The sequence below is a fragment of the Kogia breviceps genome, chromosome 7 (assembly GCF_026419965.1).
Source record: "Kogia breviceps isolate mKogBre1 chromosome 7, mKogBre1 haplotype 1, whole genome shotgun sequence".
Taxonomy (NCBI): domain Eukaryota; kingdom Metazoa; phylum Chordata; class Mammalia; order Artiodactyla; family Physeteridae; genus Kogia; species Kogia breviceps.
Window position 1 is genome coordinate 38685446 of NC_081316.1, and position 15609 is coordinate 38701054.

The 15609-nt window shown below is 46.8% G+C and overlaps 1 protein-coding gene across 1 annotated transcript in view; it reads right to left on the reverse strand.

Moving 5' to 3' along the window:
* The window catches only part of OTOG (otogelin), an 85261-nt gene that overhangs the window by 39545 nt on the left and 30107 nt on the right, over nt 1-15609 (reverse strand). Inside the window, exons 23-28 of the mRNA XM_059069033.2 lie at nt 14118-14277; nt 6806-6913; nt 3035-3173; nt 1383-1517; nt 944-1090; nt 529-648 (exon numbers count right to left, since the gene is read on the reverse strand). Coding sequence (XP_058925016.1) covers nt 529-648; nt 944-1090; nt 1383-1517; nt 3035-3173; nt 6806-6913; nt 14118-14277 — 809 coding nt within the window. The remainder of the gene's footprint in view (nt 1-528; nt 649-943; nt 1091-1382; nt 1518-3034; nt 3174-6805; nt 6914-14117; nt 14278-15609) is intronic.

The window sequence follows — 15609 nt, forward strand, 5'->3', positions numbered from 1 at the left end:
AGAGACATCCCCCATCATTTCTGCCTCAGCTAATATTGTCCTCCCTCTCTCTGATACATTCCTCCATCCAAATATGGTCTATCTTTTAAGTACCACACTAGTGCCACCACCTCCAGGAAGCCTTCTCTAATTGCCCCAACCCATGCAGGTCTCTCTTGGTCTCTCCTGTGTGCCAGACCTATGGCCAGGCACCGGGGGCACAGAGATGGGTAAGATGGTAATGCTTCAACAAGACTCATCTTCCCTACTAGGGGGTCATCTCTCCTAGAACAGAGACTTTGTCTCCTTCCCAGCCTCAGCCCTCCTACCAGGGCTTGGTCTGGGGTCTGATGTGTGAGATGGGATGGTGCATGTCCTCAGGCCATAGGACAGAGTCCAGGGCTGAGGATGCTGGGTCAGAAGCTGAGAGAGAGGTTGCAGGAGCAGCCTTGCACCGATGTCCCTCTCCCCTGACCTGTGGCCAGTTTCTCTCAGTGTGACCAGGGTCCATTTGGGTGAGAAGAGTGAGCTAGCTTGGAGAGGTTTTACCTCAACTGTAGCCCAACTGCTACCAAACTCCTGGGGGTTAGTTAACTCTAACTTCTCTGGGGTTCTCATCTCATTGATGGTCTTTAAGTCAAAGTTCCCACAGAGTCCTGCCAGCTGGCCCTGAAAGAAGAGAGAATGGTCAGTTTCAGGCATTCTGAGGGTGAGCCACAGGCAGAGGGGTCGCCCTGAGCCTAGGAGTCTTTCGTGGGCCCAGAAGCAACTACTGGGGTCACAGTGTGCAGAGAGAGAAGAGTCAGAGGAGAAGGGGCCCAGAGTCGGGTGGGGCAGATAGGACAGCCGGCATGATGCTCCTGGCTCTTTGGCGGGGGTACAGCTCATGCAAGGACACCCAGTGGGTTGGCTTGGCTCTAGGAAGGAGCACAGGGCCCGTGAGGGTCACTGATCACATGACTACCTGCCACTGTGGCCCCGCCTGAATGTGCACCGTGGTTCTCTGGTCCCATAAGAGGGTGATGTGTTCCCGTGGGAAATGCACCAGCGTGAAAAACCCTGCTCGCCACGTGTGGACCTCCTGCTTCTCATCCAGGAAGCTCTCCGGACTCTAGGGGGACAGAGGTGGCCATTCCTGAGGCCAGAGTGTCCCCAATACCTGGGTCAGCTGGGCCTGGCTACAAGTCATTGCCCGGCCCCAGGAGTTCACCAATTCCTCTGCCTCCCTCATGCCCTGACATTGACCTCTGGGCTCCTGGCCGTGGCCAAGGAATTCAATCTGGGCTGTGGACTCAGTGGCTCCTAGAGAAAGTGCTGTGGTAAGGAAACCAGTCCTTAGCCCTCTTCTGTCCCCTATTAACCAGCAAATTGTCCATATAACCTTCACCTGCACCAGGCCTTACGGGATTTCCTGAGTCGTCATCGAAGATGATGAGTGAGTTCCCAACGTTGATGGAAATAAATTTCCTGCAGATGATGCCAGAGCTGTAGCAGTTTACGTTTTCTACAATCACAGAGAAGCTGAAATCTGATGTGCTCTGAGGAGAAATAAGTTAGTGCAATAAACCAGGGAGAGAAGAGATTCTGCTGAGAGGCATGGGGTAGAGGGACACAGACTCTGAAATAGTTTTCAACCCACTTCTACTTCATATGACCTGTGACTCTGGGCAACTTACTTCAGTTCTCTGAAGCTCAGTTTTGTTATGGGCACCTGGTGCAGTGTTTAGCATGTAGGTATTCTCCAAAAAGTATCTGATGAATGAATGAATGAATATATAATAGGGATGACTGGTGTTGACAGGCGTGTAGGGGAAGGGGCACCGTCTTACACACACTGATGATGGTAACGTAAGTCTTTTTGGAGGGCAATTTGTTGGCACTGGACAACATTCTAAACGTATAACTTTTATAGCAATTCTACTTCTAAGCATCTAGAGACACATCCACACAAGTATTCACTGAGCACTTAAATATTGACAACAACCGAAATGTCCATCAATGGAATTACAAAACAAACTGGAGTACATCTTTTCTGTGGAATTCTACAAAAAGAAGAAGAAAAATTTACTGACTATATGAGATAATGTCCAAAGTATATTATTAAGTGATAAAAGCAAATTGCGGGATTCTATTCATAGAAATTAAACAAAATGTGTGTGTGTGTGTGTGTGTCTGTCTGTCTGTCTGTCTCATGGAAAATGATCTTGCAGGATTCACACCTAGCTGTTATGAGTGCTTATTCAGCAGGGAGTAGGAACAGAAGAGATGTGAAGAGGAATATTTGTTTTTAATATATGCTTCTATATTGTTTTAAATGTTAGTGAAGAGCATGCAAAACCTTTGAAATTTTAAAAATAAAACAAGGTCTATAATCTTTGTCTTGTGGAGTTATTAAAATTATGTGAAAGACCCCAGTACAGTGCCTGCCCCATAGACAGGACTTATTCCATAAAAGGTTTGTCATTATTATTATTCTTACTGTTACTTTTGCTATCATATGATGAGATGGACAGGCCCTTAGCAAAACCAACGTCCCTGAATGTGTCTGAGGCACTCTCCCACCCGCCCTGTTGGTGCCCTTTTCTCCTTCTGGAGGGGATCCTGCCTGCACACCAACTCTCCAGTCAGATTTCTTGGTTCCAACCTGACCCCAATTCTGTCCCTGACTAGTTGTGTGATCTCGGGTGAGATACCAACCTCCCTAAGCCCAAGTTGCTCCAGCTATAATATGGGCTCAATAAACTCTGTCTTGCTGTAAGAGTTAAGTGAAATAATGCCTTAAAATGGCTTGGTAGACCACCAAGGATATAATAAAAGTCCAGAAAGCATTTGCTTTTACTATTATAGACAGAAAAACCACTGGCACCCAAGGGGGCAAGGTTATAATGGTGACAGGCAGACCGCTGGGCTCTGTTCAGCCCCAATCTTGCTCCTTAGCACTTCCTTGAGTCTCTAAATTGCCACACACCAGGGCTTAGATCCTCCCACCCACCTAATTATGTACCAGCTGCTCTGGGTCCCTGTAGAGCCAGCTGGTACACACCCAGGCACTAACCTTGACCAGGTGCACTTTGCATTCTCCCACGAAGTCAAATGGGAGCCCATCAAACGTGCGGTAATGCCGGTCGCCATAGGCGGTGCAGGTGGAGGCACAGGGGTGGAGGGCGCACTGGAACGAGCCGTGCTGGCACACACTGAAACATACGTGCCCAGACCCCTGACAGGGCATGCCCCGCCCCCACCCTGAATATCCAAGATGGAGCCACTGCCCATCGAGCGCCCACTGTGTGCCCACTGAGCGCCCACTGTGTGCCCCTGGGCCAGAGGTCAACAAACATCATTGACCTCCAACAGATGCCCAAAGGATGGCAGGGTGGGTCCCCATTTTATATAGGACACACTGGGGCTCAGAGAGGTTAAGCCAACAAGTAACAGAGCCAAGACTGAATCCAGATCTATTTGACTCCAATGTCCACACTCTCTTTACCACCCCAATCGTTCGTTCATTCACTCATTCATTCAACAAGTCATAAGCATCTACCATATCCCAGGCATTATTCTAGGAGTCTCAGATACATCATGAACAAAACAGCAAAAAACCTCTGCCCTTGTGAAGCTTATATTCTAGAGGAGGAAGCTACACACTAAATAATAAGTAAGCATGAGTAGGTAATAGAGTGGGTAAGAAGGTGATAAGTGCTATGGGGGGGAAGAAGCAAGATAAAGGGGATTGGGAATGTGTGGGGTGGTGGGTTGTAATTTTAAGTAAGGTGGACAGAGGAACATGTGAGCAGAGACTTAATGGAGGTGAGAAAATTAAGTATATGGACATCTGGAAGAAGAGCGTCCTGGGCAGAGGGTACAGCCTTTGCAAAGGTCCTGAAGAACCTCAGGAAGACAACATAGCTAGAATGGAGAGTGTAGGTCTAGAGGTCTAGATCCCATAGGTCCATGAAGGCCATTGTAAGAATGGTAGGAGTGAGACCAGGAGTGTTTGGAGGATTTAATCACGGGAATAACAGGATGATTTATGTTCCACTCTGGCTGCTGTGCTGAGCCTAAGCTGGAGGATGGAAGCAGGAAGATCAATCGAGAGGTTTTTCTGCAACTCAGGAAAGAGATGATGGTGGTTCAGAGCAGGGTAACAGCAGTGCAGGAATGAGATCCAGATTCTGGATCTATTTTGAATGTAGAACCGAGAGGATTTTCAGACAGCTCGGATGAAGGTAGTAAGAGAGAGAACTCAAGGATGATTCCAGGGCTTCCCTGGTGGCGCAGTGGTTGAGAATCCGCCTGCCGATGCAGGAGACACGGGTTCGTGCCCTGGTCCGGGAAGATCCCACATGCCGCGGAGCAACTAAGCCCGTGAGCCATGGCCGCTAGGCCTGCGCGTCCCGAGCCTGTGCTCCGCAATGGGAGAGGCCACAACAGTGAGAGGCCCGCATACCGCAAAAAAAAAAAAAAAAAAAAAAAAAAAAAAAAAAAAAAAGGATGATTCCAGGTGTTCCGGCCTGAGCAACTGGAAAAATGAAGTCTTCCTCCACCCGGATGGGAAAGGCTGAGTGAGAAGCAGGTCTGAGGGGAAAGATCAGGTGTTCAGTTTGGGGCGTGCTGGTGTTTGACATGTCCATTAGACACACATGTGGTGATGTCAAATGGGTAGCTGGATGTGCGAGTCTGGAGATCAGGAGTAAGGTTTGGACTGTGGGTAGAAATTTGGGAGTCAGCTGCCTATGGATAGGCCTTATCACCATGAGACTGGGGGAGTTCACCAACAGAATGAGTATAAATACAGAAGAGGTCCCTCGGGGCACTCAATATTACAAATTTGGAGAAGAGGAAGAATCAACAAAAGAACTGGAGAAGGAGCAGCAAGAGAGGCAGGAGGAAAATCAGGAGGGTGGGGAATCCCAGAGTCACATGAAGAAAGGTATGACGGTAGAGAATGATAACAAATGACTGACTGTGTCAAATGCTGCTAATAGGTCTAGGAAGATGAGGACCAAGTGATAAACACTGGATATAACACCATGGAGATTATCGGTGACCTTGGTAGGGACAGTTTTCGTGGAATGGAAGGGAGAATGGGAGAAGAGGAATTGAAAACAGCAAATATAGACAACTGTTCTGAGAAGTTCTGCAATAAAAATGGAGCACACACTCATTAATGTGAGATGAATCCCGAAGTCTAGGAGACCTTTCTCAGCCTACAAGAGACGTAAGGGTTCAGGGGAGCTGAGTGGTTGGGAAGGGCTCGTACAGAACACACCCATCTCCAAAACACCAGACCAGGAATCAATACACCAAGCCTGACCTGGAGTTACTTTACACAGGGTCTTGTGCCCAGCCTGACCCCTTGGACAGTCACTGGAGTGTGTTGTGGGGCTAAGAAGGAATAGGTTCCAATGGGTGGGGACCTCCACTGGAATGAGCTGGCCAGACCTCTTTGAGGGGTCCTCGTCCTGTTTCCTTCCCCTCTTCATCCTATAGCCCCACTAGTCTAGCTGATGTGCTTTGGCCATTTTCCAGAGAGTTGTAGGAACCAGGGCTCAGGGGTCCCTGATGTGTCCCCTGACCCCCTGGGGCAGTGGCAGGGCCACCTTGATCCTGCAGACACATCAGGGCTGGCGGAGCACTTGGACTCTCAGAGCCCTGGAAAGCCCAGGTCGGGCCCTCTGCAGGGGCGCAAGGGCACAGGGGGAATGTCAGGGAGGCTCCACATGCCTCTGTGTGCCAGGAACACAGAGGACATCTGGCAAAGGAGGCCACAACAGAAGCCGCCCAGCCTGGAAGGCATGGGTCAAAAGGCCTCATTAGCTGTTGGGGTAGTTATAAGGCCTTTGTGGTGGGGGTGGGTGTCATTGGGGAACCTCAAGATTTAGGTGATTACAAGGTGGGAGAGATGCTCAGTTCTCCCAGAAGCAGAGGCCAGGTGGAGAGTGGGAAAGCAAGTTTCTTAAAAAAGAATCACCATAGACACTTCCAGGAGCCAAGCCTTTGGAAAGTGAATTGACATGAGTTAGGCACAGCAGCAGTGGAAGCCTGGGAGGATATTTAGGAGGTTGAGTCTCTACTCACTTCCATTCCCTGCTGCTTGGCCCAGGGCAGGCTCTACAGAACTGGTCCCAAGCCTGTTTTCAAAGATTTCAATCCAGGTACACACACTCTCACGTATGTATGCTTATATTAACAGATATACAGTGTGCAAATAGATTCACGTATAAACTTACTCTCACATATAAGCATGTACATATTCATAGGAAATCACAAATGCACATTTTACATATTGTTCACTTACATGTAAATACAAATATGCACACCCAGTACATGCACATATTCACACACTTTGCACATGCATGTCCCCACATAGTAAATGGATGGAGATGTACACAAATGTATATAAATATAGCTGTATACATACACAAATTCATAACTGTATGTATTCACTAACATATTCAGGATGATGAATGCCCATCTTTTCATATACATGCATGTGCATATATATTCACATATGCAGTCTATGCATTTTGGACACGTGCCCACACTTGCACATCCATATACATATGCAAACACATCCTCATGATTACAAATACACATCTACACACATTCATATACATTCACATTCATATAAATACTCACAAAAACACTCCCCAATATTCTATGTGTACACTTGTATATATACACAAAGCCCTACATAGCACAGAAACATACAACATGAATATGAATATGGTTGAAGGGGGGATGCTAGACTGTACTCATGATCATGCATCCCATATCCATCCTCACCCCCAGAAAAAAGCAGAGCCTGGATGGGGCCCTCACTTACCAGGAATGGCAGGGAGACATGACCTGGTCCCCAGGGAAGTACTCCTTCCCCTTCCAAGTGCATGGGCACTCCTCTGGCAGGAAACAGGCATCCCCATGTCTGAGCAGGCTATAAGGACACAGCAAGCAGGTGGTCAGGAGAGCACCCTTCCCACCTCTGTCACCTGTGGAGGACCCTGTATCCACATGGATGCCCCAGAGTGGCTCTCAGCATTTACCCTGGAAGAGAGTGACCACGTACCCACCACCATCCTGCTGCTGCCCAGTGGGGTTCAGAGGTACCTCGGTAACTGGAAAAACCAGAGACAAACTTGGCCCAGCTCAGAAGTCTCTGCCATACATCAGGAAGCAAGGCTCAGCTCTACCAGCCACATGCCGCCCCCCACCCACCAGCCAGGCTGGATGCCAGTTGTCCCGTAGGCACTAGATGTATACTAATAAACAGACCATGGACATGGGCATTGACCCTCCCTACCCAGGTGGCTCATAGAGTAATTAGTAGATTGCACTGAAAAGAAATGTTAAAGGGAATTTTTCAGGAAGATGGAAACTCAGATTCACATGGAATGAAGAGCTCCAAAAGTAGAAAATATGTTAGTAAATATTTTTAAAATTATTTTTAATTTCTTTAAGAGATAACAGCATTTAGAACAAGATTAATGTCAATGAATTGTGGGGTTTATAACACATGTAGAAGTAAAATGTATGACAATAATAGTACAGAGGACAAGAAGGAAGTAAATGAAAGCAGACTGTTACAAGTACTCTACCTAAAGTGGTGAAACTTTAATTCATAGTAGACTGTGATAAATGAAGGATACATATTGTAATCTCTAGAGAACCACAAAAATAAAAAATACCAGGATATATACTTGAAATGAAATAAAGGAGAAAAAGAATACTAAAAAATATTTAACCCCAAAGAAGAAAAAACAAAGAAAGATAGGACAAACAGATAACAAATAACAAGATGGTAGTATTAAACTCAGTCCAATTACATTAAAGGCAAATGCATAAACCCTCTAATTACAAGGGAGAAACTGTAACACTGGTGAAAAAAGCAAGACCCAACTACAGTTTTGGGTAGTTGTAAAATTTTGTTTACAAAAGACAGTTGAAATATAAAGGCACAGATAAGCTAAAAGTAAAATGATGGGGAAAGATATCACGTAAACACTAGTCACAAGACAGAGTGGCTACATTAACATTAGACAAAGCAGACTTCAAGATAAGTAGTATTAACAGCAATAACGAGGGCTATTTCATAATAACAAAAGAGAGTCAATTTATCAAGAGAACATAAGAATCCTAAATGGGCATGCACCAAGTATGAGAGCTTCAAAAACAGAAGCAAAAACTCATAGAACTAAAAGGAGAAAAGAGACAAAAGCACAATTATAGTTGGAGATTTCAACGTTCTTCTCCATTACTGATAGAATAGTCAAAAAATCATCATAGATGTGCCTATAAATTTGACAACGTAGACGGAATGAACAACAAAATCACCAAATATCTATAAATAAATTCAATGACAAATGTGCAAAACTTTAGGTGAAAACTATGAAACACTGCTAAGAGAAATTAAAGAAGGCCCAGTAAATGGAGCAATAATGACATATTTGCAGATCGGAGGACTCACTAGAATGAAGATGTCAGTTCTCCCAAAGTGACCTATAGATTCAGCACAATCCCAATCAAAATCCCAGAGGCTGTTTTGTAGAAATTGACAAGCTGGTCCTAAATTTACATGGAAATTCAAAGACCCAGAAGTGCCAAAAAGAACTTTGAAAAGGAACAAAGTTGGGGCACTATCAATTTCTGATTTCAGGACTTACTATAAACCTTCAAAAATCAAGACAGTGTGATATTGGCCTAAAGATAGACAAATAGATCAATGGAACAGAATAAAGAGTCCTAGGAATAATGACACAGAGGTAGAGAATGGACTTGAGGACACGGGGAAGGGGGAGGGTAAGCTGGGACGAAGTGAGAGAGTGGCATGGACATATATACACTACCAAATGTAAAACCGATAGCTAGTGGGAAGCAGCTGAATAGCACAGGGAGGTCAGCTGGGTGCTTTGTGACCACCTAGAGGGGTGGGAGGGAGACGCAAGAGGGAGGAGATATGGGAATATATGTGTATGTATAACTGATTCACTTTGTTATAAATCAGAAACTAACACACCATTGTTGTAAAGCAATTATACTCCAATAAAGATGTTAAAAAAAAAAAAAAGAATAAAGAGTCCTGAAATAGACCGACATTTATACAGTCAATTCATTTTTTTTAAAGGTGCCCAAACAATTCAATAAGGAAAGTAAAGTCTTTTTTTAAATGTGGCTAGAACCACTGGATATCCATCAGAAAAAATAAAATGAAACAACTCCATCTTACATCATATACAAAATACAATAATTTTAGATAGATTATAGATCCAAATGTAAAAGCAAAATTTATAAAGCTCCTAGAGGAAAACATAGATGGATATCTTTGGAACTGTGGCAAAGATTTCTTAGGACACAGAGAGCACTAATCATAAAGAAAAAAGTGATAAGGTAAACATGACCAATATTTTAAACTTCTGCTCATCAGAAGTTTTTAGACAGATTAAGACACTATAAGTAAATGGATAGGCAAACCACAGACTGGGAGAAAATATTTGCAATACAGATGTCTGACAAGGGACTTGCATCCAGAATCTATAACTTCTGCAACTAATTTTTTTTTACAAGCAAAGTTATTTACTTATTTATTTAGGTTGCACGGGGTCTTAGTTGTGGTACGTGGGATCTTTAGTTGCAGCATGTGGACTTCTTAGTTGCGGCATACATGCGGGATCTAGTTCCCCAACTAGGGATCAAACCTGGGTCCCCTCCATTGGAAGTGTGGAGTCTTAACCACTGGACCTCCAGGGAAGTCCCTACAACTCAATTTAAAAAAAAAAAAAATCAGCTAAATAAAAAGTAAGCAAAAGACTTGAATTGACACTTTACAAAGAAAGATATACAAATGGCCACACAACACATGAAAAAGTGCTTATCATTAGTCATTAGGGAAATACAAATTAAAACCATAATGTTATTTGACTGTGTTCTCACTAAAATAACAAAAATGAGAAAGACTGAAAACATCAAATGTTAGTGAGGATGTGGAGCAGCCAGAACTCTCATGAAATGAGAGGGTGAAGTCGTACAAATGTTTTAGAAAGTAATTTGGCAATTTCTTATGTAGTTAAACATACATCTACCCTAGGACTCAATTCCATGCTGAAGTGTTCATCCAAGAGAAAGCAGCCTTATTTAAAATAGCCCAAACTAAAAAAAAAAAAAAAAAAAAAAAAAATAGCCCAAACTGTAAATAACCCAAATATGCATCAACATTTGAGTGGATAAATTAACTATTGTATATTCATACAATGGAATACTACTGAGCAATAAAAAGAAACACACTACTGGAAAATGCAACAATGTGGATCAACCTCAAAGACATATGCTAAGGAGAAGAAGCCAGACATCAAAGGGTAGATACTGCATGATTCTACTTTCATGAAGTTCTAGAACAGGCAGAGACTATCTATGCCAAAATGAAGAAGTACGGTGGAGGCATGGGGGAGGCACTAACTAGGAAAAAGCACAGGGCTCGAAGGAATTTTTTGAGGGGAAAGAAGTGTTCTCTATCTTGATGGAGGTGTGGGTTACAAGAGGGTATAAATTTATCAAAGGTTAGCAAACTGTATACTTATAATCTGTGTGTTTTACTGTATATAAATTATGCCTCACTTTAAAAAAATTAAAAGGAAAAAGAGTGAGACACGAAATATTGATTGGAAGCTCCATATTTAAGGGAGGGCATCATTTTTGTTGTGGAGTCCCCAAAATGTCAGTTTTCTAGAGTTTTTTTAATCTTGGCCCAGCCAATTTGCAGGAGAAGAATCATCTTTCATTTCTGGCCTGGGAGGCAAAAACTTTGATGACACCATCCTGGGAACCAAGCTGGGGAAGAAGGCTGGGTCCCAGCAGGCTTTCAGTCAATCTCCCTATTTTCACTCTACATCTCATCCCTGCCTGTGTCCCTGAGATCAAAGCCTCTGACTTGACTTTTCTAGAAACTCTTACCACCTTTCTCTGCTGGATGGGGTTACGGAATCCGGGAGTTTAACTGCTCCTTACCCAGACTTGCACCGTTCCCACCACCCCTCTTTCTGAGATGCCTGGAGCCTCCTGTTCCTCAAGCCGTCAACACCATGTAGGCTGTTTCTCCTTGGCCTTCCTTCTCTACAAGCATCAGCTGTCATCCTCTGCTCTGCAAGGTCAGTTTCTACATGGCCACCCTCCTTCCTTCTTCAAAAACTATTGACCCATCTCATGCCACTGTCATCCCATCCCTGCTCCCTTTGTCCCTGGTGATTTATACTTTCTTTTACTCCATTACCAACATTTCATCGCGATTGTCAGAGGAAGCAGGAAACAAATAAAAAACATGTGCTTAATCCACAGTGCTCTGCCTGAAGCCGCTTAACCTTTCTAAGCCTCCGGTTTTTCATGTGTAAAACGGGGATAACGATGCCTTCTTCCCAAGGTCATTACGAGAATTTAATTATAGATCTGGGCACACTGCCTAGCACTTAGTAGATACACAATAAATATTGGTTTCTTACCCTTCCTTTCCCCAGAGTTGCATCAGACACCAGTGATTGGTTGGCTCACTGCCTTCCAGCTTCACCCCCAGGCCCTTCCCTGGCCCCCACCATCCACCCGGGGAGGGGACCTTTCCTGCCGCCTACCATCCACTGCTCCCTCCTGGCCTTTTGCAGACCTGCCTGCATCCCTAGCACCTTCTGTGTGCCCACCACAGACAGGAGCATGCAGAGAGAAGTACTGGCCTCTGTCTTCAAGGTGCCCTCAATTTGTGGAGCACCCTCTCCTTAACTGTTAAGGGACCCTCTTGTTCCAGACCCCCCTCAGGGGGCATTTGCACATGCATGGGATCCAGGTGAAGGAAGACAATGCCATCACTCACATAGAGTGCTTATTCTGTGACATTTTACAGGTGAGGAAACTGAGCCTCAGGGAAGTTAACTGACTCACCCAGTAAGTGGTATAATCAGAACTCAAGCCTGACTCCAGAGGTCATGCTCCTAACCACTGTGCTACACTACTTAATGGCCCCAGAGCCCTTGGCTCAGCACCAACAGGCAAAGGAACTTGGAGCAGCACAGACAGCCCCAGATCCCTGCAGTGGCCCTGGAGGATTACACACACCCAGAGATTCTAAGAAACACCAAGGGGAGGGGGCACAGGGACGGGAGGCCCAGAGGGCCCCAGGCAGGGGTTGTTAGGTATCACTGGGAGCCCTAGCCCAGCTCCCAAGAGAATGTTCCACTATGGCAGGAAATGCTTGTCCTTCCTTTACAAGTTGAGACTGTAACAATTTCCCTTTGACAAGCCCCTATGGAGTGTGTATAAGCTCCTCATAGGGCATTTGATACAGCACGTGAGCCACTAGGGCAAATACCCCAAGAGGTGATGGGGGTTCAACACTAAGAAGGGGAAGAGGACGAGTTTCTCTGGAGCACTTACTGTGCCCAGCTCCTTGCAGCCGCTGTCTTCTTTAAATCTCACAAGAATCCTGCACGGTAGGTGTTACTGTCCTCAATTCACAGGTGAGCAAACTCAGGCTCATAAACATTAAGTGACCTGTCCGACATCATACAGCTAGTGACGAACATTAGGTCCTCTGGACTGTGGATGCTCTTGGCACAGCGCTAGGATGTGGATTGAACTTTGGGAGGCCAGAAGCAGAAGAAGAGGATTCAGGTACTGTCCTGCTCAGACTGGTCCTGCAAACAGCCAGCCGGGCCTCACAGACAAGAAAACTGTAGCCCAAGTGGTCATGGAACTTGTCAAAAGTCACCGAGCCCTTAGAAATCTTCACATCCTCTCCTACCCTTTGGAGCCTGGGGACTGAAAAGGGAGCCCCACTCTGGCTTCGGGATCTTCTGAGTTAAACTAATCCCTAATGTTGGACATTGCTTTAGAACCTTGCTACTCCAAGTGTGGCTCCTAGACCAGCAGCATCAGCACCCCCTGGGAGCTTGTTAGAAAGGCAGAGTCTTGGGCCTAAGGTCCTGTGCGAGTTCTCCAAACCTCACAGGGGTCCCTTGTGGATGCCCTTGCCTGGGAAAGGGCAGGCTCATAAACCACATCATGACCTCTGTGTAGGGGACCAGACTCCAGGCCTCACAGAGCCAGCATGTTCTGGCCAAAGGGCAGGGTTTGCAGTTAGCAGAGTTGGGTTTGAGTCACGGATCTCTGAGCAGACCACTTCCCTGCACCCCACCCTTGGCCTCAATTTCTTCATCTGCAAAATGGGAATAATGATCCTCCCCTCCTTTCTCCCAGGGATGCTCTGAGATTGAAGGAAATCATTATATCAAGGTGTTTCATAAACATCAAATCTCCAACTGACTATTCCCTCCCTTTCCTGCCCTAGAAGCTCTGACGCCCTTCTCACGTCCTTTGGCTGCCAGGCTTGGGCTGGGACTCCCAGCTGAGCCCTGTTCTCTGCACAGGCTGAAGGACACAGCCCAGGGCTGCCAAGTCAGGGGACGGGGTGCCCAACTGTCTTCTCAGCCTAGACCTGAAGCAAGACCAGCATCAGGAATGATAACTGGCAGAGCAGGGCGCTGGGTCCCTGCAGCCACCTCGGCACGCAGAGCATCCACGAGGCGACCTACAAAACTCAGCTCATGCAGATCACCCAGCTGTGATGGCAGCATCTCGGGCACCCAGGAGGGAGACTACTTCCACAGGATGGGGCCTTTCTTTTTCAAGTATTACAGGGGCCTGAGCCCTCCACCTGGTCAGAATTTTGCAGGGATGAAGGTTGAGAGCTAAACACGGGTTTCCTCTCTCATAGTCTTCAGCCCATGAGGCCTCCAGGGTATGCCCGGCACCCACCCAGTGGTTGGCACCTCATCTAATCCTCCAACAATCTCTTGAGGTGGTAGGAATTATTATTATTCCCATTTTACAGATGAAAAGCTGAGCCTCAAAGGAGCTTGGCCCCTTCCTTGTCCAAGGGCACATGCTGGTGAGAAGCAGAGGCAGGTGGACTCCCCTCTGGCTTGGCTCCCCACCCTCCTGCTCTTTCTCAGATTTTCGCTAGTCATTACACTGTCACTGGCCAGCTGTGGGCCGCTGCCTCTCTGCAAGGCTGTGTGAGGTTTTCCCTGCCCCTCACTCCACGTTATGGTCCCTGGTTCTGCCAGCCTTCGGGAGTGCTAACCCATGGCAACACAGATACATACCCTTGGGGACAGGCGCATCCTGAGAGGCAGGGGCCACGAGCTGGCACGCTCAGGCTCAGGTTCAGCAGCTGCTGCTCACACGTCCTCTCTCTGCTCAGCTCAGGGTCGGTGTGCAGGTCACTGCAGTTCACGAAGACCTGGCCTGCTGGACAGGCAGCAGCTGGAAGAGGAGAGGGTGGTGCTGGCAAGAGCCTGGACACTCAGCAGGATGCTTGGAACACCTGGGCCCGGGGTGGGTTCCTGGGTGGCAAGGGGGGCCAGGGAGACCTGGGGACCAGCATCTGGAGGATGCAGGCAGAGATGGGGCTCTGATGCTTTCTCATGCCCTTGCTGCCCCTGAGGCATTCCTTGGGTTCCCAAGTGCACATCACAGTGGGCGGGAGGGGTGTGTGCTGTCCCACAATAGGACAACCACCACCAGTATCAATTACTGGACGTGTCCTTTCCACCAGGTACTGTTCCAGGCCCTTCACGTGCATTTTCTTATTCAATCCTGCAACAACTCTGTGAGGTATTACTATCCCCTATTTTCCCATATAATGGAGAGAAGTCACTTCTGCTTTCAAAGGCATGATAAGGTGAGAGGAAGTGCCCCAGAGGGACCAGAAGAGGAGCCAGAAAAAGGATAGCCGTGCAGTGTGGCAGGGTGGCCAGGGGACTTTTAACAACATGGAAGTCAACTTCCCATTTACCTGTATTTCTGTGACATAAACCCACTCTCTCTCCCGGAGCCTTCAGTCATGTCGGCCGTATACACTTATACCATGTGAGTGATCTTTTTTAGGAAAATCAATAAAGGGGGTCTGAGTTCTATGCCCACCCTGGGATGGAACAGAGAGAAAGAGATAGCTACAGGAGATGAAATAAAAGTCCTAAAGGGCAGAAACCTGAGGCCAGAAACCACAAAAAGAAAAACACTCTCAGGGACATACACGAAATGCGGGGGAGAACATCGGAATCTAGGTTATATACAAAAGAGGAAGTGAAGGTTCAGAGAGGTGAAGTGAGTTACCCAGGGCTGCACAGGTAGTGAGTGCTGGGCAGGATCTGAACCCAGGGCTACCTGAGTTTGGAGGCCCTGCTCTTTGCCACCTGCCATATGATTATTCTCTGATCTCCTCTGTGCCAATCTCCATACTTAGTGGCGTCATCCACCCCAGGAGGCCCTCCCTGAAGGCTCCAGCCTCCTTGCCCAACCACCTCCAAGGCCCTCACAGGCTGATCCACCAGTGTGCCACCCTGACGCCCCCATCTCTACTGGCTGGGAGCGTCTCAAAGGCTCAGCCTCTCCTCCCCACTGCTGTGATCCCACATCCCGCCCTGGACACAGAGTCAGCCTCAGTAGACACGTGATGGTTCAGACAGAGGAAATCCAGGACCCAGGGGAGGTCAAGGGACTATCTAGATACCCCAGCTGGTTACCCCTGAGGGAGATGGAGTCTCAGCATCTTCTCAAGAAGCAGGAGGGACAGCCACTTGAGTGGGGTTGAGG